At 37.4% G+C, this 24310-nt stretch overlaps 1 protein-coding gene across 19 annotated transcripts in view; it reads left to right on the plus strand.

Annotated features, from left to right (window-relative positions):
- Positions 1–24310, plus strand: part of JAKMIP1 (janus kinase and microtubule interacting protein 1) — a 180396-nt gene that overhangs the window by 136187 nt on the left and 19899 nt on the right. For 14 of the 19 annotated variants that reach the window (XM_080373440.1, XM_080373438.1, XM_080373442.1 and 11 more), the window contains 9 exons: positions 2696–2779; positions 6563–6625; positions 7878–7976; positions 10931–11032; positions 14074–14127; positions 15155–15220; positions 18734–18802; positions 22029–22106; positions 23699–23902. In XM_080373440.1, coding sequence (XP_080229566.1) covers positions 2696–2779; positions 6563–6625; positions 7878–7976; positions 10931–11032; positions 14074–14127; positions 15155–15220; positions 18734–18802; positions 22029–22106; positions 23699–23902 — 819 coding nt within the window. Of the gene's footprint in view, positions 1–2695; positions 2780–6562; positions 6626–7877; positions 7977–10930; positions 11033–14073; positions 14128–15154; positions 15221–18733; positions 18803–22028; positions 22107–22227; positions 23903–24310 lie in introns of those variants that run through there. The other 5 variants (XM_080373433.1, XM_080373434.1, XM_080373432.1 and 2 more) reach the window with 5 other exon arrangements.

Consider the following 24310-nt stretch of genomic DNA (forward strand, 5'->3'; position numbering starts at 1 on the left):
AATGTTCACTGATTACTTGCCATCAGCAGGCAGGTGTTCAGCCATCTCCAGGAGAGCAGGGCTCAATCACAGGTAATGGTCACTTGGGACACCATAACTCTGAATGCCCCCCCTTTCTCCTCCTCCTTCCCCCAGCTTTATATGCTGAGCATGATGTCCCATGGTATGGGATATCCCTTTGGTCAGGTGGGGCCAGATGTCCTGGCTGAGTCCTCAAACCTCCATGTGCCCCCCAGCCCACTCACTGGTGGGTGGGGTGAGGAGCAGAAATGTCCCTGGCTCTGTGTAGAGCACAACATCCCTGTGTTATCAACCCTATTTCATCCAGAAATCCAGAACAGCCCCATACGAGCTACTGTGAAGAAAATTAACTCTACCCTAGCCAAAACCAGCACATGGGTTCATCTCTGGGCAAGTACTAGAAAAACACAGACATACGGGACAGAATGCAGTGAACGGCCACAATGATTAAGGGCTTGGAGAACATGATACACAAGGAGAGGCTTTGAGCTGGGCATGTTCAGCCTGGATAAGAGAAAGCTCGGGGATATCTTGCCAATTTGTATAAATGCCTGATGAAGGGAGTAGAGAAGATGGAACCAGACTTCTCAGTGGGATCCAGTGAAAGGACAAGATACAACAGTCACAAATTCAAATACAATACTATTTAAACATAGAAAAAACCTGTCTTACTCTGAAGGCAGTCAAACATTGAAGCAGGTTTCCCAGAGACGCTGTGGAATGTTCGTCCCTTGAGATATTCAGAACCCCACTGGACAAGGTCTTAAGCAGCCTTATCTAGGTGCCTTCACGCTTTGACCATGGAAGTTGGAAAGGTGATGCCTTCCAGCCTCAATGAGACTGTGATTTTTAAAAAGTGTTTAGGCGTTAAAAACCCCCTAACCTACTTACCCCCCAAAAATACCTCCTGTACCCCAGAAATGGAGCAACATATTAAATATTGTGAACTATTGCATATTACTGCCTTGCTACATGCGCCCTTCGTTGTATTGTGCCACTGCAACATGTTGTTAATAATACAGAAAGACAAAGATTTTAATGTGGTTTAAAAAGTACTGATGGGGATGGACTCAATTTATCCCAGAGGTAGGAGCTGCCATTAGTTTAATGGTTCCACTACTTGAACAATAAATAAAATATTCACAAAATTCTATATTGCTAGTTTGATGATGGTTATTAGGCTTACATGTGTGCTGTTTCATCCATGTCATTTTCTCTGACAAGCATTATAAAATCCACTTACTGAGTATTCTCAGGTATAGAAACAGTGTGCTTGTGAGAGCAGTACTGTGTGTCCAAAAGCAAAGCTTTCCAGATAACAGTTACAGAAGAATGTAGACTGCTTGACATTATTTGGAGTTATTTACAGCTAAAAATGTTAGTCTATGACTGTCAGAACGAGTATCTAGAAGATTCAGGGTTTACTTTAATATGTGTCAAGTTTGTTATGTGTTTTTACAAGGTTCTTTGAAGTGACTCTCAATCAACATTAACTTTTTTCTCCCTGTGAAATACAGTTCTTACAGTACCAGAACTATTGCTTTATGGCTTCATTTGTTAGAGTTTTCAGCATCTTACAAAAGCCTAGTCACATTTGGCACTCTTTTTTTAAGTAGGACACTTAGCCAGGGAAAGCAACAAGGACTTTGGAGATCACTTCTGAAGCTACAGTTGGGGCGAGGGGGTGTAATTACATCTACCCTTAAAGGAAGATTTCGGAGGCCCTTGTGTCTGGCAGTCATGAGAGACCATTATATATTTCCTTTGCCTTCATGGAAAAGGAGACCCTGGTATTTTTGTAATAGCTTTTTTAAATTTTATTTTGCAGCTATTTGCAAACTTTCCCTTTAGTACACTTTGTAATTGTAGCTCTTTGTTTTCAATGGTGTTGTGATCTCTTTTGTCACATCCACGCAAATCCATCTTTTGAATGAGTCAGAAGGTAGCTTTTTGCATGGCTAGTTTTGTAGGGCCCGGTGTTCTGATGGGATGAACATTTCCTATTACTTTTAGATGAGGCTTAAGGTAAACAACAAGGACCCAAAGATGCAAATACACAGAAGGAAATCCCTGTAGGAATTTTTAAACTGTTTGGGTGAAAGGGTACCTGAAGTATGGTGGGAAAAGTACTGGTAGTAGCCCAAGGAACCTCAGTGGCTGAAGGTCTCCAGAGATATCCTTTGGTTTATATCCTTTTTTTTTTTGTACCTGGTATGATTCAGTCCCTTTTAGTGCATCACTGGACTCAGGGGGTAATACCTACTGTAGTGCAATAGTGTAATAATCACACAGAATGAGAAAAACTGACTCCCCTATGTGTTTTATGGGATTTGTAAATTATTGTGGGTGAATATATTTTATTTACCTGTAGGCCTTTTTCAGGGCTTATTGCAATTCTCTTTCTTTCTTGCCCCTTTTTTCCCAATTACCTTGAATTATTAAAGCTTATGAATAGCTTCTTAGAACTCTTTCAGTTCCTAACTTCCACCCCACCCCACCCCAGCCCCCAAGGAAAAGCTTTGTCATTAAATATGTGTTGATAAAAAAAGCATTAAAAACTGACTGGGCATCCCGTAAATGGGTAGAAAGTATGTTTACTTTGATTCATCATGCAGTTATATCTTCCTATCTACCTGGATGTGCATGCTTTTTGAAACTTTTTTTTTTCCTCCAGACTCGTGAACAACTACAAGCTGATCTTCTCAGGTGTCAGGCAAAAATTGAGGACCTGGAGAAAGCTCTAATCGAGAAAGGACAGGTAAAAGGCTCTCTTAATGTCCTCCACCACATCATTTTCTCCCTTGCATGCAGTGGTGCCCTTGCCATCTTCATTGCTTGCTGGTGTCTAAGTGTGACAAATATGGCTTAATTGCTACTCCAGCAATAGGTTACTTAAATAAAGTATTATATAGGCTAAGGAAATGCCATTAAAGATTAATTTTCTAACACATAATAGCATAACGCTGAAATCACCGCATGTACATGCATTGTAAATTTTGTTCCTATTGTCATTGGGTGAAGGCCTTTTTCCTGTTTTCCATTTTTTATTTGCTATAAATTCCAATAAAATAAATATTCTATATTTGTACTGGAGAATATTTTTGGTGTGTAGCATAAAAAATTATTTTTTTAAAAAAATCACTTCCACACACACCTCAGCTAGAGAAATGAACCACCAAGTATGTCTGGTTACTGGAAGCCACTTGCAGTGTCACTGTCCTAGGCGTAAATTCTTAGAGGGCCCAACTGCTTTCAAATTCCCATACCATCACACAGATCAAAATTAGGCTTCATGCTGCACTGTATCTTGTAATTACTTGACGAAGATGTGGCTACTGATGCATATTTAATAACGACCAGGATCTTCAGGAAGGCTGATTAAGAGTTATGAGAGTGCATTTCAAAAATGTTCAGGTGCTTCACTGCTTAGAACATGCTGAGAAAATTGGGAAGATAACATTTTATGCTTTGTTGTTTGAAATAACAATTTTAAGATTGCAGGTAGTGTATGGTAATATAAAATATTGCTATCTGTAGATATAAATTTCAAAGAGTAATGATTGAATAAAAACAACCTACAAATAATGCCAAGTTAATGATATTACTATTTTTATTATTCTTCGTAAGAAAGAATTCTGTAAGATTCTCTATAAATACAAAGGTTTGGGGACAATATTAAAATTAAGGTTTAAAATTTTTTATGCTAGATTCCACAAACTGCAATTTGCTTAGTAAATTCCATGTAAATAAAATCTTACTAAAAATAGACTGTTATCAATCTAAAAATGGTGGGTCACTGAGCTTTTGGAAGAATAAATGAAACTGAAGACTTCTCAAGGATCTACTGCTGACATTTTAGTGTGTTGATGATAAAGGTGTTGTGGGCGAATTGCTGTGTAATTGAAAACATAAACAAAATAGTTGTCTATTACAGTGTAAAATCTAAGTACTGTGCTGGTAAATAAGATAAGTGAAGGTGGATACCTATGTAAGAAATGACTTCTGTGATTTTTTCTTCCAGAATGGTATATCAAAAAGGTATGCCTGGAACTTAGAATTTAATTAGTTATTACTTTATGAGATTCATAACCACATTTTCCACCTTGTATCTCTTAGTAATCCTGAGAAGGCCAACAGGGGTGTGCCAGTGAGCAGTACGATACTGTCTCTAGTGGGCTAGTTTGTGTGCTGAGAATTAGCTTTCCACAGAAGTGGGCAGAGTATCTCCCTGGGAGCTCTAGCACCTGCTTGGTTCTCCTGACCTGTTAGTATTTACATTCAACAAAATAAATGGTTGTGATGATAAACTCATTTCTTTGTGCACTATGTGATTTATTTTTTTATTATTATTACTTGTCATTTAGGTGGTCGTGGTAGTGATGGTGATTGAATAATACTTCTGAAATGTTCATTTGGGGAACCGGTCCCTAAAGTGCTTTTGAAAGGGAAACAATGAATCAAAAGATCCTAGTATATTATCCCAGGTTTTTTTAGTCATCCTTTACAGCTTTAGGAAACAGAAGCACCAAAGACCTTTGCAATTCTCCTGAAGTCAAATTCAGAGCAGGAGATTAGAATCTTATGGTTAAAAAAAATATTTGAAGTTTGGCTTATAACAATTTATGTCGAATCTCAAAGTAAGTGCCAATGGCTCTTTTAAGAGAATTAATCTCTCATGAGATTGATCTGTCAGAATTCCCCTAGATGTAAAATAAAACTAATAATCCATTTCTGCAAGGTACATTGAGGTGCATGCATAAAAAACTTTATATTAATGGAATACATTCTTACAAGATATTGATGGGGTAAATAATAAATCTGAACATATTGGAGTATATAATGTGCCAGATGGATTGTGAGCTCAGCTTTCCCAGTGACCTGGTGTGTACATAAATATAATTCTACTGGAGTTAAGGTTTTCTCAGAAAGTAAAGTTGAACTTCATGAAGAAAGACACAGAAGTTAATTATCAATAGGGCAAATTAATCTTTTTCTTCTACTTGTTTGAACTGGAGTAGTTGAACCTCCTGGTCTGATGTAACCTTTGAACCTGCCTTTCACTGTATGCATGCATTGGAATATTCACCCTACATCTGTGCGTGCAAGCCTGTTCATTCCTTGACCTTAGTAAAATGCTAGTTAAATGTTAAACTAGACATGGAATTTTATTCTCAACATTTCTTTTACTTGTTTCAAAAGTTCTTGTCAAATTTCATGCCTTTTCAGTACTCATTTTATTACGTTATTCTTAGTATGATACTTACCATAACCCTGAAGAGCTTGTTTACTGCATGAAAGTGGAAATGTACTTGCACATTCTTGTATATGAGTGGGAAAAGGAGAAAGAACAGTAGAATATGAAACTGTAGTGGACAGTAGACAGAAAAATTAACTTTTTAGTGTTTTTGAAGAATGCCAATTGGAGTAAATGTTATAATGATTTAGATTCTTTTGGTTGATATTTCAAAGCTGGTTAATGGGCTGGGATAGTCAGATTTTATTAATTTCTCATGCAGCATCAATGTGCAAATACCTTGCTGACAAAGGAAGTATCAGCCTTAATACTTTAGTAAAGATATCTAGATTTTAAATAGATGTGGTCCTTTTTACCTAGAAAATAATCTGATCTAGAGTTAGTATGGCATGTTAAATGTTGGTATTATTAAACATATTAGAGCAGTATGAGCTAGGTTATGTAAAAAACTTTTCTCTTTAGGGAGAACAAAGTGAATTTGGCAGTTATAATCCATTAAATCTGAATGCCCAGCTATGGCTAGTGGTGAGGTTTTGTAGCTTGGATCTTTAAAGGGACATTTGATGAGGCCTTTTGAAGCCATGGAGAAACCTAAAAGGAAAGATCAGCTTTGGAACAAGTGGTCAAATGGAAATACAATTTTCAAATGGAGTATAGAATATCTTATATCACTTCACTTCCACCACAGCTTTGAATTCCATATCACAAACACTGTGTATGAGCCTGATTCTCACACTTTTAGCAGAGGGCAATTAACTGCATACCACTGAAGCTTATTTTCAGTCATTAGGGGTAATAAAATGTTTTTCTTCCCTTCCCATTCTCTATTGGGATTTGCATTACGCCACTCAAAATGGGTTGATTTTGCAAGAAAGTTCCCAACTCTTTGCAATGGAAAGAAATAGTTTTGAGTTAAGCTGAGTAAATAAATGTTTTTTAAATGCTATGAAATATCATATAACTGTGTTCACCCACAATTGCTCTATGTAATGATTTTTAAAGATATGCTTAGCTGGAACATACTAGGAAACGAAAGCAAAAGAAGACTTATAGGACTAAAATAAGCCTTCAGCTTCAGGAAAAGAAGGGAACTTTTATTTTCTCTGTAGTATAAAATGCTGTTTATCCTTGAAATACCTAAATAGCTTTAGTTTTTTGATGTGTGACCACTTTTATGCTTGAATGTACAATGATGTTTGAAATCTTCTAGTTATTGTGGTCATTTGTAAGTCTTGTTTAACAAAATATATATAATCTTATTTTTTTTAATCCTCTTCTTCCTCATAGGATTCAAAATGGGTAGAAGAAAAGCAGCTGTTAATCAGAACAAATCAGGAATTGCTAGAGAAGGTATGTGTTCATAGTCTGGAATATTTTCACAATTGCTTCCCTTTATCATAAAATAAATGGTAAAAGGAAATGGGTGTACTAAGTACTGGAACATCAACATGAAAATTGCTTACTTATTTCTCTTCAGAAACAGAAATTTGGATTAAAAAAGTCTAATTAAAGTACCAATATGCTTTTGTACTCTTTGGAAATGGAAGCTGCTCTTTCTTGTGGAATTACAAATTGTATAGCGAACAGTAGATCCCAAGCTAGCTGATGTTTCCAGTGTCCAACAAAATACAATCTATAGTATTAAGCATAATGTGGAATCTTGTATTTTGCCGAACAGTTACACAAAGATTATTATTGTCCTGAGCACTAATAAAAGTGCCTGCTCCCTTCAGCCTTCCATTTTTTAAGTTTTTCCACATATTAAGTAATACTGATTGATTTAAGACTATTGTATCATTTTCTGTCCAAGATACTCAGAGATAAACATCCTCATTGTTTTTCATCAATATTGCTGGGAAAGTCAGCGAGTACTTAGGAAGTCAAAGGATTATATTTGTTAATTAGTAGGTCTATATTAATATAATAGGAGTAAGATAACCAAAGAAAAATTCATGACTAAAAGTAGCTACAGTTGGACTTAATTTATTCAGACACTTACATGGGTATTATAAGCATTATAGTATGTTATGCCAGACATTACATTTCTGTTTAGTTTTATACAAATAAAAAGATCACCCAGTTAAGTTAGACAGTAGACCAAAGCTATTAGTTGGTATAATGAATAGTCAATTTTGAACTTCTGTTTTGTCATTGTTAGCACTCCAAAGTGCAAATCTGGAAAATTAAAAAGTTAAAAATTAAAAATTAAAAACCTCCATTACTGTCTTTCGTATGCTGTAAAGAGTAGATGTCCAGTTACACAAAGACAATGAGAACAGTCTACCCAAATGTTAATGTAATCCATTTTCATTCACTTGATTTCAAAAGAAAACTTGTATTGCTTAACTTATTTCGATATAATATTCATACCACTTTTCATATTGCTTCCAGATAACTGTTCTAAGAGAACTTTGACCATTTTCTGCTGGCAGTTCTCACAAATACTTTCTGATGTGATGTTCCTTCTTTATCTCCAAGACACAGCCCAACATCTAATGAGAAACTGAAATAATTAGCAGTTTTGTCTAAACTCCTGGCCCGTAACTCTGTACAGTCTTTTCCTTTGCTTATGGGGTGTTATGATGCTGTTTTTGTCTCATAGATTTACAGAATGGAACAAGAAGAGCATCAGCTGAAGAATGAAATGCAAGATGCAAAAGACCAGAACGAGCTGTTAGAATTCAGAGTGCTAGAGCTTGAAGTAAGAGATTCTCTCTGTTGCAAACTCTCAAATGGAGCAGAAATTATGTTTGAACCCAAGCTGAAATTCCTGTAAAGATTACTGATGTCTGGTGCATGTTTAAGGGAAGTCACTTAGGTATCTATTTTTTAAATGTTGTATCTTGGGATAATGAAATTGATGCCGCTGCCTTAATATGTTTTGGAGAGAGTGCTCACTAATGTTTATAAAGATGTAATATAGCTAATATATATTGCATATAGTTTGTTTTTCATCTAATAAAATATTTTGTTTTGCAATATTTTGCCTTTTTTATTTGTTTCATTTCCATAACTGCTCCTTTCCTGCATGTAAAATCACTTGGTATGTATACTACAGCCTTGGTTGGCATTGTTTAAATTAACACACCTTCTCACATCTTGCATGCAGCGATCTGACTAAAGATCTGACACATCCATCACATCAATGTATAATTGCTTTTAATTACATTTGTTTAAGCTTGATGATGTTAATATGAAGTAAAATTGTCTTAAAAGAACACATTTTGATAGCACCTTTGAAAGAATTTCTCTTACCTGAAATCCATTTCCTGATGGTATAAATGGTCATGGACTGGAAATAATTGGCCTCAGTCAATGAAAAAAGGGAAACAAAAACCCTCTGAGAATGTCAAAGTTGAAGTGGTGAAGCACAACTAAAACTTCTGTACATGAAAGCAGTATGTTGCCCTATACTTTGCATTAACGAAGTAACAGATAAATTATTTGTTAATTACAATTTGAACATGTAGCCTGTATCACAGGAGAAAGCAATGGTTCTCATCACCTCGTAAGTGGGGCCCGTGTCAAATTTAGTAATGCTAAACTAGTTGTGTGCGATGCACAGTTGTCACACAGTTGTATTGCCTGATAACACATTGTTCAGTTTTAAAGATCATCAGCATTCTTAACACCATTTAGAATAAACTCTCCAAGAAACCTGTCATTGTCACTCCTCCATAATTTTCATCACCCAGCACGTTTCACCAAAAATCTTGGCATGTGTAACTTCTCTGATAAAGACAGAAAGGTCATGTCTTCCTGTTATGTGAACATTCTGCTTTTTGCTGTTGACATTTCTTAATCTTTGTTTTAATCCTTTATCAACCATATATTTTGATGTCATAGCCCATTATATTCAAAATTATTAACTTAGTAGAATTTCAGTAGATGTTCAGGAAGATAAACATGCCTTTTAATATACATCTTTTTATTTTATTAAGCAACTGTAAAGTAAAATACCAAACAATTTATCATTTGGATTGGCAGTTACACTAGAAACTGCTTCCTAATGTATAAGTGTTCTTAGAAGTAAAATAATCCAAAAAGTTTTCTTAGGAAACAAAAAAAAAAAATGCTTCATGAATGTATTTTTCACATGGAAGAATCACATGAAAAATAGCTCAGTGTGATGTGTCGAGTTGTGTCATGTGCCAAATTTTTAAGGATTTGTTTCACAGAATAACAATTCAAGCATTTTTGCATGATTGTAAGAAAAGTGTTTTGTTTTCTTCCCTTAATAGGCAAACATCTAGTCACAAATGTGATGGACAAAGTGAATGCTTTAGTAAAGTCAGGAATACTTCTGGTAGTCAGGACAGTATTTTTTGAGAGTGATTGATTACATTCTTTTGGATGAAAATGAGACCAGAGTAGAAAAGAACCATTTATCATTTAATGCAAGCAAATTGATGTGAATTTAATTGCAATAGCAAGCCTCTGGTTTTGGGTTAAAACACCTAGGTCATCTAAACCCATTTCAAAATTACACTGTTAACGCAAATATTTTTAAAAACTGATCCTATGAAGGGGCAAAAATGTATAGGGTATGGAGACTTTTTTTCCCACCTATGTTGTAGTTTCAAATTAGGTTTAAGCTAGTTAATGAACAAGGGTTGCCATGCTTTCTAACTTGCTTAAGTGAATGGATGCAGCCTGCTTGCCATATCAACTAAAGCACCTAAATTTGTGTTTTAGAAGATGGGCCCATGCATGGTTTGTCATAGGAGCAAAAATGTTTGCAGTAGCTCACTCTCATTGTACTGTCAGAAAGTGAAGCTCTTCTTGCAGTGCTACCTCTTGTAATATGAAGAGGAAAGCTGATTTTCCTCACTTGTGTTCCCATAGCCAAAGAGAATTCAGAGTAAGACCCAGTGCCTGGGTTGCCCAGAGCCTTCAATCCAGTCATTTGTTAAAATTTGACTTAAATAAAATAGCTTATTTATTGTTTCTCTGTATTTCTGCCTTCTGAAGAAATAATAGGTTGGATTTTGAAGAAACACATGAAAGTCAAATAGATGACCTGGATAAGTTTTAGAAATACTATAGTTTTAGATAAGTGGGAATTTAACATTTTTAGTTTTGACAAAAGGATATCATAAGTGTAGCTAGTGTTGCTTTTCAACATGTTCAGACATCCTAGGTTGTGCAGTGAGCAGGACTGGGGGTTTTACATGCTCTAATACAAAGGTTAACTGCAGAGTAAACGAGGAGCAGATGCACAGCTTTAGTTTTATTGAGAAAATCTTCAGGGATAATACTATTCCATGGTAGATTTTGAATTGTTTTCTGCAGTTTCTTCTTCCTAAACTGTTCTTTGTTCCATGAAAGAAAGCAATAGTTAAATCAACATAAACCTACAGAGTATTTTAGGGCTCCACTCAGTTACTTGGCTGGCATGCCAGGGCTCCTCCATCTGAGTGCCAGTTAACTTTGCAGAAACTGTATGTGCATGGAAGCAGTGGCAACTAAAACCATTTTTGTGCTTAGTTAAAGCCAAAATCCTTCAAATACAGTGAAAGTAAAAGGAAATACCATCTATTTGGAACACAAATAGGAACCTGTTTTTTTTTAATGTACGAGTATGTTTTGTAAAGGTGGGAAATAAATGTTTGCATATAATCACACGTGTTGTTTTTAAACAAAATCTTTCCTCAGGAGAGAGAACGAAGGTCGCCGGCATTTAATCTTCATATAACCACCTTTCCTGAAAACAATGGAAGTGCACTTCAACTGTTCTGTCAACAGGAAGGAATAAAGGTATATGTAGAGCATTAGTAACGGTTGGATGGCCAGGAACCTTTTCAGAACGACCAACCCGATAAGCAAACAAGTGGTTTGCCATTTACCAGGGAAGAAAATCTGAAAAAGTACAGTAAGAAAAGGTATTGCTAACTGGGGAAAGGGCTTCATAAGCATATGATCTGGTAGTCTGTCAGGAGTTCATCAAAGAAAATGAAGGCTGTCAATCAAGGTAATTTGCGTTTAGGGAACTTCTGTAAAAACATACATTGCAGAGAAGAATGTGGATGTTGATGCGATGCATTGTCAGGCATGCTACAATGCTTCATTCTTGGTATTAAATGTTTTCATTTAAGGTCAGAAGTTTGATATTGACCTATTGTTTTACACCTAGTGTAGTGAAGCACCTGTGTATTTCACTTGTTGAATTAATATGCTGAAGTTATTTGCCTAGGCTAGGGCCTTGAGGCATGAAGTGCCTGATCCAAAACTCATTCGAATAGGTGAGACTTTGTCATTGGAGATCAAGCATGCAATAAACATCAGGCTCTTACTTGGTTAGCTTCTGCTATAAGGAAGCAAGGATTACTCTTTTCACTTCTGTTCTGCCTTGAATGTCTAACTGTACAAATGGACTTGCATACTGGCCCACTTAAGACTGAATTCAGGATTCCTTTGTTAGTAAAGTTGCATGACAGGTGACGGTAACTTTTCTATGAGTAACTGAACTGGAATATCTCTGTATGTGTTACACTATGGCACTCACTAGTAATTTATGCTTGTGTTTGTAATTGTGTTTACAAGTCCTCATATAGAAGGCTTGTTTCTGTTCAGTGCCTTAATAAGCAGAATACTATCTGTAGTGGAAATAAACTGAAATTGTAGGTTGCATATTGTTAGGGAGCTGAGTAGATTAAAGGAAAAAAATTATAATCTGATTCTTACCTACAGGTTTGCTTGGGTAGTCATTTCCCAGACCACAGCAAGGGCCATCAGCTAGCCTATTATCTTTCACACAGAGCCTCCATGGGATGCCAGACCTGCTTTTTACCTTATCTGTTCTTTGAATTTGCATGCTGGCTCTAGCAGGTACAGCTTACCGCCATCTAGAATTCATATTGTTTTCCACCGTCTTCTGTTGCAATTCTGAAGAGGTGGTTTTGTCAATCTGCATTTCAGTTCACTTACCTGGAAGCATGGGCAGTCACCTAATTTCAGTCATACTGAAATTGCGGGCTTTGTATATGTTTTGCGTGTCTTTCAAAATTGTTAGCCTTCAGTCACAAATTAGATTCTAGAATAATGCAAAATCTGATTTGGTTTCTAACTCTTACTTTAGGCTTCCTCATGGAATTAAATTAATTAGAATGAGTATTTCTGGCTCAAAAGGTGCAAGAACTTGCACACCTTACTGAATTCCATTCTTCACTAGTGTAACTGAGCAGCTAAAGACATTTCCATTCAATATTGTCAGTGCTGGTCATAACCAATAGTTTTGTTTTTAACACTGGTCCAAACACAAGTGTGTGTTAAGCTCCTCACCATTCCAAAATTAGTGATGTGCACTGTTTAATAGCTAATGTAACATTTGGAGACACTGCTGAAGTGTTTGGGAAGAGAGGGAGGGAAATTCTCAGGATAGACCAACTTGGACACAACACATTATTCCTTTTTTAGAGCCAGGATGAACTAACCGGTAGATTCTCTCCCACATCTGTGTCTGGTCTTCAGAAAATCTTTCATTTCTTACTAAGCCTTGCTCACTGAAGTCTGTTGGGGTACAGTCATGAGCAATTATATTCTGGTGTAGCTATGTAATTTGCAAGCATAGCTAATTTACCTTTATAAAATTTTAAAGATTGATCACCCTGCCTACCAACATAATACAGCTGCACAACAGACACATGCAAACCAGCATGTTACGTCCTGTAAGTAATGACAGTAGTGAGCCAAGGCACAGGTCTGTGAAATGTTGACCTAAGAAGGGCTGAATATGAGAAGCTGAGGTGCCAGCGTTTACCAAGGCTACCTTGCTTTTCGCATGGGTATTAAGCATTTTGGACTAAGATGAACGGGTCTTTGCCCACGCTCTCAAGCCTTCAAAGCTTCAAATAGTGTGGCTGCGTATGAGCTGTCAATGGGAATGATCCCTGGTCCACGCTAACTTGTCGACCATGTCTGGGATAATTCAGGAGAATGCAATTAGTGCAGGTTAAACAATTCCATGAAGCTTTCCAACAACTTTTTTAAAGCAGAAAACAGAGTTCCAGGGCCTGGGGATGGACCTTGGCCCTTGGCACTGTGTAAAATACAAACATCATATGAAGCTTATTCCTCTCTCTTTTTCTTTTTCTTCTTTTCTTCTTTTTTTTTTTTTTTTTTTTTTTTCCCCTGTATGAGAGGAGTGCTTTTCTTGATTTCAGTGTCTGGACCTTAGTAAGGATGGGTTGTTCTCTTCTTTTTGTGGATCTGGGGGCTGACTGGCAGAGGATCATGTCTTTCTGCTCATGAAGGTTGTGAGCTGACAGCATTTGGAATCCTAGTGATAGTGTTCAGCCCACCACGTATATTCCCTCCTAACATTGTAAGGCTGATTTGAAACTCCGTGCTTTTGTTTGACAAAGAAAATAAAACCCAAACAACCCAGCAAACCTTCTTAGCAATTATTTCATTCATGCTCTCTGTCCTTTTATCTTCTGTAGCTTGATGTACTTGATGCTGTGCTCCAAACAAACAGGGAAAACAGTCCTTTAAGCCTGTTTATCAGTTTTGATCTGTGATCTCCTGCATCAATGGGATGATAAATATGAATGGTTCAGGAACATTCTGCCCTTATACGCAGACATCCCGGTTGCTTGCTATAACCAAGAGTGACATTTGATTTGGCCTCTGAAAGTATCAGTGACACTTTTGTAATTGTGATGCAAAACTAAGGTTTCACTTGCTTACGTTTCAAGTCTCTTTGCATGCAGAAGTGAAGAGAGGGTACATAAAATGTAGCATATAAAAACTGTTTCTCACCTACTTTATGAAAAATAAGTGTTGAACATCTTTTTCAGGATGTGAATATATCTGAACTTATGAAGAAGCTAGATATTCTTGGAGATAATGGGGTAACAAAGTTTTAATTTCAAATATACCTCTAGTTTTATGGTTATTTTAAAGCACGGGGTTTGTTTGTTTTTTCCCCACAACAGAAAATAACATTCAAGAGAATGCACAGGGTGATTTTTATATGCCTGTTTTTGCATGAGCAACATGAATGGTTAAGTATTACTTTTACAAACTTAAAAGAAAATCTTCTGGGTAAAGTGATGCTATTGCAAAGTATTTTCTCAAGTATGCAAAGTATTTTCTCAAGATGAGATTTGATCTTGGCTGAATGACATGAGAAAAAAGCACTGTAGTAGGCAGGGGGAAAAGATACAAAACAGGGGAGAAAAATAAGGAAGTCAAAGTGAGACCTCTTGAGTAGTAACAATAGCATCTGACAGTGTGAAGGCTGCCTCTGCCAGGGGTAGATTTTCTGAAAGAAAGGGCAAGGATAACTAACTGGTTCACTTTCTTGCCCTGTATTGCCAAATACAGTATAAAATCTTGGTCATGCAGTTGGGGCAAAAACGTTGATGGAGTTAGGATCAGTGTATAGGTAGCTTTAACAGTTTGAGGTCTCTATAATGCTAGCTTTAAGCTCTAGATTTGCCTTTTATGTTGAAAGTTCTGTGGAGGTTTCTGTGGTACTTGGTCTGTCTGCATTTGTTTTGTTAATAGGAAATCTAGCTCTGTAGTGCATGAGGGGGGGATTAACTTGCTGCAGGGCTACAGTCCAGTGAACAGGTATTTTTCTGGCTAGGAATAAAAAAAAGACATTTCAAAATCTCTGACAGAAACCACTTAATTTTCACTGAATAATGAACTGTTGCAAAAGTGTTGTGGGGACTGGTGTACTAAAATAGAGTGGAGACTAAGTACCATTGCTTTAGCTTTTAATACTTTCAATCATAGGACCCTTTTTGGTCACGCTTATAAAATTTTAAATATTATAGTTGATTTATTCTTTAAAGTATAGTTAAAATTTATTGCTTGTGTTAAAGGAAGGATTTCCAATCCAATTTATAATGCGTCTTTTTTTTATTTTAGAATTTGAGAAACGAAGAACAGGTTGCAATAATCCAAGCTGGGACTGTGCTTTCGCTCTGTGAAAAGGTAGGATTCAGTAAAGATTTTTGTCTGCCTAAAGACTCATCATGCCTTCTAAGATATCACATAACTTTGCCAGGGAAGCATGGCTTTTCTGTTCAAGTCGTCTGGACTGGAGCATGTATTCGTCCTTACATGACTGTTGGGATTGTGATGTGTTGAGGTCAAACCAAACTTAAAAATAAATCAAATTTAAAAATAAAAACATGTTTTGGAGATATTCCCTTAACATGAAGTACCAAAAACCACTTAAAAGGGACTTCATTCTCAGAAATGCCAGTGTCCTCAGCTCTCTGGGAGCTTTGCTGTGAAGTCCTAAGTCATACCACCCTGGTGTATCTTGGGCTCTCATTTATGAGCAAAAGATCTCCAGGTGGTCTGCAGTCCTTTCTTCTGTAAGTTAGCTGGCATAGATAGCATAAAAGTAGTTTGTATAAGATAGGTAATCAGTCAGGTTGCTCAGTTCTGCATGGCTAGTTCTTTACTTCTCCAATTATGGAGAGAAAATAATCTGTGTATGAGTAAAGGTGACGTTTAGAACTAAGACTCACCTTTTTCTCTGAAGAAGCTTTGTCCTTTTCATGGGCTTCTATTAAATTGTTCCTAGATGCATTCTTGAAAGTCAGAATCAGAACTTTAAAATTAAAATTTGAGCATTTTCTAATAAATGCTTTAATTGGTATAATTTTGATAACCTACTTAACTAAATATCTTAATGTAGATAATCTAAATTAAGTAATTTAATAATCATTGATTTAAGTGAGTAATTGCTATAAGCAAAATACTAAAAAGGAAAAGTGCTAAAATTCATATGCTTTTCATTACATTATTGAATTATAGAATTAAAAAGAAGAGGTGATGATCATAGCCCTTTACATCCACTAAGGAAAGTGGAAGAACCCCAGTACACAGGGCTAAGACAGAGCAAAACTGGCCAGACTTTTGGGACTGGATTGGTTTATTATTGCTCAAGTAAATTAGTGCTTATGCAAAAAAAGTACCACTGGAATTAGAAGGCTTGTTTAATTTGTGCCAGTGATGCAGAATAAAACATATATTTTGTAATTTATAAATTATTTCCATTAGCTACTGATCACAGCAATAAGGGATTGGAAGCTTTGTCAACTGAAATAATTCCTTAAATGAATAGAAACATACAATTACAATAGAGATTTTATTTATGCTGAAGTTGATCTATAATTTCATTTCTCTTTTTTTTCTCTCTCTTTTTGGCCGTAGTTCCTGGTTTATTTTAACAGATTTTTTATTTTTGTGGTCTTATCAGGTGATATGATTATTACAGAAATTGAACACTCCATCAGAAAGATGGAGGGAGATTTTAGTTTTAACATGTATAGATAAATAGACAGCATTTAAAGAATGAGATGAGAGTGTGTTATGTATGGACTTTATCCATTTTGTGCCACTTTAGTGAAGTGCCTCACAGTAATCTAATAAGTACAAGCTGGTAACAGAGGGTACTCTAAGAAGCATGAAACATTTTCCTCTTTTTCATGGTGCACATTTGAGGTACGGGCTAATCAAGTGGCTCTGATTTTCTCAATAACAGAAGGCACTATCCTTGTCCAAAGTTTAGTAAGACAAAGAATAACAGAAAACACTCTTATGCTGTCCTTAAGAAAACAAACATGATACGTGCTTTGTAATACCATGTTTTACAGCACAGACAAAATCAGGCAAAATCTGATAAGTAAGACTGGGTGATTGTTTTAATGTAAGTTCTGTTGGGTGCATACACTGAGTTTAGATTAAACAAAATATAAAGCAACTCCACTGCCTTCTCCAGTGTAATGCAACCATTTCAGATGTCCCTCTAAATACAGGCCAGACAGCTTCCCATGTGTATTCCTCTAGTTTTTAATTACAGGAAACTATCATATATAATAATCTCATGTGATCTTTTGTGAAGAAATGGCACTACAGATATAGATGCGCTATTTATAGTCACATGTGCTTATTTATCACACGCATTGTTTATTTAGATAAAATCTGTTATACCCAGGCACTGGAAGTGATCCTTTGAAATCAAGCTGCCAGGCAAGGAAGGTTTCTGGGTTTTGCTGGCACAATTCCAGAAGCTTATTTTGAATGCTACAGCTGATTACCACTCCTAAATACACGGCTGTCTCTTCTGTGCCCCTGGATTCCAGAAAGGCTTATAGGCATAGGAAGATTGGAATCAACATTTAGTCTTGCATATCATCCATACCTTCAAAAATTTTTGACCTCTAATGTTTGCAGATAACCCTTTCATCTGCAAATATTGAGGGTAGCTGTGAGAGATGCTGAGGACTCCCATTCCTATTGATTTCAAGGGATCAGAATGCTCACTGTCTCACTGAATCCTTTATCAGTGGTGAGGCTTCCTTTAGGAGTATCTTCAGTCTGTCACCTTCAAAATGAAGAAAACAAAGATGATTAAAACAGAATCACTGGGGAATACGGTGTTCCTGTTCACTTTTATCAGCTCTGTACAAAGCTAAACCTACTAACTAGATAAAAGAAGTTGCCCTTCTAATCCACCAGCCTCTTAAATAGTTGAAGGTCCAAAAAGGATAAAGTAGTGTGTACATGTTTTGCTTATTTGTAAATTATGTTTGCAGATTTCCTATCTAAATCTTCGGGAAAAAATGGATATGTCATTAATTCCTTTGAGGCTGAGCCCCAATGAATGCACCAAAACCCTAAATGCGTAAACTATTCTCTCTGTAAGCCAGTCTTTGATCCTTATTGTGGACCAATAAGGAAATTCAGAACTGAGCATTCCCATCCGTTATGATAATCTTAAATGCTGAATATCAATATAATGCTAGTGATGGTTAGTAATTAACCAAGAGCCTTCTATCCATGCATTTAGCTATTACAGTATGTAATTTTACCTTTGGAATGCAATGACCATTCTTCTTCATTCTGGTTGTTTTGTTTATGAGCAGAATGGTAATGGATTCATGGTAGCAACTGCATGACCTTCAAACTGTCTGTCCATTTTATTGTTCCCTTTATATTAGTAATGTTTTAGAAGTGAGCTTCCTCCCACAAAGGGTGCAGCAAACTCCAAAATAAAGGATCAAGTTTGCTGCCTTGTCTTTTGTTTAAATTGCCATCTGAAAAAATGCAGGACTGACACTCTGAGGTCATATGATGGTTTTGCAAATCATACCAACAAGCAATAGGTATACTAAGTTGGAAACGGGTTGATTTTGCATTCTTGGGCCAAGTCTGGTTTATATTTTGAACTTTACAGGGAGAAAACCCTTCAATTTATTTTAGGAAAACAACCTCCACTTGTTAGTCTTTGGTACTTTCTGTGGTCCTCCATTCTGCCTGTGTTTTCACAACCTGTTTATTCATGTGTAACTTCAAAGTGAGTAGGTAGTAAGCGGAAAGCATATGGCTGGGAGTGTTAGCAACAAACTTGCAAAATGTTTAGTGCAAATATTTCAAAACCTCTGTGGTTTTAATTTTTTTTTTCCTCTTCACACTGCTGTGTTCATGTAGTGGTTAAAACAAATAGAGGGGACAGAAGCTGCACTGACACAGAAGATGTTAGACTTGGAGAATGAAAAGGTAAGGAACAGTAACTAAAGTTATAATTCATTTAGCTAAAAAGGGAATGTATATAAACTTCATCACAGGTTGATTTGATGCCTTTCTCTGCTTAACAGAGGTTGCTTCATGGTAAAATAGGGAAGCGGTTTCTAGAATGATTTATTGCCTGTATTCTTTGGGGTGGGACAGAACTGACAAATCTACATAGAACAAAAATAGCATAATATATACAAATGAGGATATGAAGGCATAACTTTACAGAGCATATTAACCAAACAGTGTGAAACTGTCTTTGTGCTTTCTGTGTATTAATTTGTCTGGCAACAGCATCGTCTTTTTAATTTTGGGGTCACCTTAGTAGAATTGTCAAGAATATTCCTTTACTCTCTGGTATTCAGCTTCTACACAAGTTGTAAAGACCTCTTACTCCAGATGACCTTTCTCGCCCCAAGGCCTTCATGCTTAAAGACAGAATGTTTTCTCAAAAGCAGTTCTGTCTTGCATAACAAACTCAGTGCAATACTGACCTTATTCTCCATATGTTGGACAAAGAGTTTTGGAATGAGTGTTCAGTTTTATTGGTTTACCATGCGTGCTGTGCTTCTCATCTTCAAATGGCTTTACAAACAACTGATTAATCCTCGCCACACCTTTTACAGGTAGCTAAGTAATTAGCATTACTTTCATCTTAAAGAATGGGAAACTGAGACAGGGAGGTTAAGTGATTTGCCCAGGGCCACTGAAGAAGTGTGTATTTGGGCCACAATGAAAAAAGAAGTGCTCAGACTGTGTCCTCTGTTGAGTGTAGCTTATCATACTGGTTGTACTTTAACATAGATATGATCCTTTCCACATCTGGTATTTCTTTAACTTTTGTTATGGAAAAATGCAAAGTTTTTTGAAAGGGAAAGTGCCCACAAATACTAGATTCTTTCATAAAAAGAATTGGAAAACAATACTTTCTTTCTAACTTGGTTTGTTATTTTCCCACTGCCTGTGATGTTTTCAAGTTTTACTCTGGATAGCTCTATATCTATTTCTTTAGCATAGCAGGCTGACATATTCTGCATTGTCAATGACTGACTCAATTGTGAAGTGAGTTTAGAAATAATATTCTCGCATGACACTTTCAGAAGGGATGAGCACTGGTTTAGTTGTCCTTGGAACCCATGTTAAGAGTTGGAGGTCCTGTTCTCGTCTCCTTGCCTCTTGCTTTTTGTGGCTAGCTTTTACAATAGCTTTTGGAGAAGCAACATGATCAAGGTAGCTGCATTGCTATTCTGGAATCTGTTGGTGGCTCTGATGCTCTCTACAGTCTTGGGCAAGTCAATCCGCTTCTCTGGTGTCAGGCACCTGCAAGCTCTTTAGGACCAGGCACGTCCTTTACCATGCATTACACAGTGCACAGTGGTATTGCATTTTGTATAGCTGTTACTGTAATCCAAATAAGAAAATAATGCCACCTGGGTAGTCAGGGTGGAATTCAGTTGCATAAACATGGTGTCTAATGCTGTATTACATTCTTCAGAGTTCTGGAGATATCCACAAGGGGGTGTGAAATATATTCTATAGGACCAGCTGGAGATCCTTGCCCTTCTGGGCCAGCAGCTGAAGTAGCACGCTCTAGCATGGCTATAATAGCAATAGGCGACCATATGTCAGGTAACTGAATTCCAGCCCTGAGATCGAAGCCTGACTTAAACTTTGGTTCTACATTCAATATTAATTCATAAGTAATTAAAAAACCTCCAAGGTTAAAAAAAAAACACCAAACAACTGAACAGTAAATATTATAGTTCTTATACAGAGAACAAATAGCGGCTTATTCCTCTGAGTCCTCTAATACTGGTCGTATGTGTTGCTGCTGCCACCAATTATGAGTCGTTCTTAACAAATGGGAGGTCATCTGAAGTTGTTCTGTGCTCTGAGCCCCTCCCAAGCATTAATTCACTGATCAGAATGGATTTGTTTTAAACCAGATGTTTGGAGTGAAAATTCATCATCATGGTTCATGCCTAGGCAAAGTCTGTGCCAGTGCTACATTGACAGCGGACAGAAAGACTGTCCGAGATCCACATGTATGTCTGAAAGTAAAATTCAGCCAAGTAAGTGACTTTGAGGCAATCCAACATCCAATAACACTCACCAGACCAGCAACATTTGATTTTTTTATATTGTAATAAAAGCTACAATTAATCATCTCAACAACCTTATGTATTTACTTTGACATTTATTCTATATGTTGAGGAAATGCAAGTTTGGTGAATAGAAAAAAGAATGATGGAAAATTTTGAATTCAATCAAAGAGTTCCTCTGCTTTCTTTTTTTTGAGCATGAAAACCTGCCTTGAAAAAAAAAGATAATAAAATCAAGTAACTGGTTTATGTTCGACTTACTATCATCCAAAACACTCTAAAATCATATTTTACAAGAGCGCTGTCACCAGTCAGTACTCACTTGACTATTCAGACAACCATAAAAATGTCCGCAACTTTCTTGCAACGTCATGCTTCTGGGATACTGAGTTCCACTGAAATCCCAGCCTGTGTTTTATATATGTCTGTGTATATATATATATATATAAAAATATAAAACAAAAGCAAAAATTGCCTGTAAATCCTAGGTGTCTTGAAAACTTCTTCAGCTACTCACTTAACCTCTCTGGGCATCACTTGACCCATTTCAAATTGACTTCCCAACCTTCACAAGTGGACAACTGAGTTTTTTAGTTCTGCTTCAGTAATGCGTCAGGGAATGCTGCTGCAGAACCCAACTGCAGCCTTGCCGGTTCTCGTTTCCTCCCTAGAACAGACAGATTAGAGTTTGCCCCGTGATTTCCTTAAGGGTATAGGCTGGGTATGTTCAGAATATAGTGTGCCCTCAGCTGTGTTTCTCTCTCCTGTCCCGCAGCCTGCTCTGTGTAAGTTATTACTGTGGGGTCACATGCACGCACATTCCTGCAAACCTTCTAGCTGTCGTGTGCACATCTGTCAGGTCAGGGCAGGTTTGTACGCTGGTGTAGAGGTCAGTGATTGCTAGGTACAACTTGTTAATATGATACACGTATTTTTAAGTGCTAACGTTGTAAATGTGATATTCCAAATATCCTTAGGATGAATGTGGTCATTGGCTATAGATTTTCTTTTGCTTTCAAGTGGAAAGCTCACATAAAAATGATGGCATTTATGATTTTTCATGAATTAGGATAAAGAACAAACACTCCCTTGTTTTTATTATTGCTCAGGACCTGTTCAGTAAACAGAAGGGTTATTTAGAGGAAGAACTCGACTACAGGAAACAAGCTCTGGACCAGGCATACATGGTAGGAAAAGAACAGTCATTAAATTTTCATATTTGAACAGATTTGATAAAATACAGTTGTTGGGATTTTTTCTTGTAATTATAAATAGGGTTCATTTTTAATTGATTTCTTTTTCTGCCAGAATAGGAAATCTGATATCACTTAATGGGAGACTTAGGAAATGGATTATAGTCTTCGGAAGTGTAACGTTTTTGCATTGCATTCTTTATTCTGAAATATGTGAACATCTTATTAGCACATCTGGAATGGGAAGAAATGGTTTATGTGTGCACAAAACCATGACTGGTAAAACACCCCAGAAATTACTTTAGAACTTCTCTGATATTTCTTTTCCCTAAGCATTTGTAAATATCACTGCTGCTAACCTATCCTAAATTGGCAATGACTTTTCTTCCTATTCAATTCCTTCGTGTGCGCTCCTATCCAACCTTATCCTTCCCAGTTTTCAAGAGGGAAGCTGCAACCTTGCCTTCTCTCAGGCTAAGCAACAATTAGGAATTATCTAGGAACTGGTAAAAATGAACCCCCAACTGTGTTAATAGTGAGACTTCAGAAAATCAAAATATAATGGCCTGAAGAATTATTTATACAATGTAAATATTTCTGTTGGGGAAAATGTTTTCAGAAAAAAGGCAAGGTCTAGTGCTCAGAGCAGATAACAGAGATAAAAGCAAGCAGGTTCTATTTCTAGCACTGTGACCTTGGGCAAGCCATTTAACCTCTCTGTGCAGCTGTTTCTGCATCCCTAATATGGATGGAATTACCTACCTCACAAAGGTGTTATGAGGGCTAAAGGGATGTTGTCAGATGTTCCTGATGCAAATATCGTCAGTCTAGATGCTGGTTTTTAATAGGATCATGTTAACCCCAGTAGTCAGGGAAACCCTGCCATGATTCCTTGCTTTCTTTACTCTTGGGAATACAGTTCTCCATGTGAATGTGAAGTTTTGCTGTGCTGTCTGCTTTGCAGAGTGCTGCAGCCTCAGTCAGTGCATGAGAATCTGGTTAGGAGTCTGGCAAATGGCAAGAGATTGATGAGGGATTAGAGTATACAAGTATACAAAGGTTCCCCTTTCCATTGCTTATGGCAACTTGGAACTAAGCCAGTGACGCAGACTTTGAGCAGTGGATGACATGACAGGAGGGGAGAGGGAGACACTAAGATTTCTGTTGTTCATGGTTCTCTCCGTGGGCCTTTTATTTTATAGGGTGGCTTAACAATTCAGTTGCAGTTGAAGGGAAGTTGTTAGTTTGCATTAATTTTGTAACGTTCAGCATCAGGAATTGGGGTTATATCACATATTGAACGCAGACCTGTCATCTGAATCTTCCCTAAATAGAAGAAATCAATCATTTACTAGAATGGGAACCATCGCCTGGGTGTAAGTCAGGAGTAAGTAAGGAGGCTACATGCACTCTGTGTGGAATGCTCCTCACTGCTCACAACTGCCACTTTCTGTCTACCTGTCTGTGTCTGTCCTTCCCTCCTGCCAAAGGCTTCGCTTGCTAGCCTTCTCCTCTAGCTGTTGGTGGGGCGTTTGCTTGCTGGATTCAAATGGCAGCCTGTCTGTATGTGATTTGGGTTGCATTAGAAAATCCAGGAGCTGGAAGCCACGCTGTATAATGCCCTGCAGCAGGACCCAGGAAGGCGAGCGAGCGAGTCGCTGACTGAAGCCCAGAGGGAGGACCTGCGAGCGGCAGTGGAGAAGGTGCGGCGGCAGATCCTGAGGCAGAGCCGTGAGTTTGACAGCCAGATCTTGCACGAGCGAATGGAGTTGCTGCAGCAAGCCCAGCAGGTAATCCCGTGTCTCTCCCCTCCCCCTCCGTGTTACCTCTGTGGTTGCCACCACTGCCCGTACAACAGCATCACTTCACCCTCACCCCGTTGAGTTACACTGAGTCTGTTCTTTGTATTGCTGCCATGTCAAGGGGACGAGTGGTGTTGGGACCCGGTTGTGCTGGGCATGGTGCACACGCAAAATGAGTCACTGTCTCACTACAAGGTCCTGTTGCACAACCTGTTCCATGTGTGTACAACCACACAGTCTTCCACAGGGCTCCAAGGGAGCTTGTTGCAAGTTTAAGACCTAAATTAGAAAAAGCTGGAATGGGAGGTTTTAAGAGTGTGACACTAGGAAAAGAGAAAAGGCAGGAGGAGTAGTTACAGGAATCCAAGTTTTTTATACCCCCTCCCCCCCCCCCCC

The sequence above is a fragment of the Falco punctatus genome, assembly GCF_963210335.1.
Source record: "Falco punctatus genome assembly, chromosome: 1".
NCBI lineage: Eukaryota > Metazoa > Chordata > Aves > Falconiformes > Falconidae > Falco > Falco punctatus.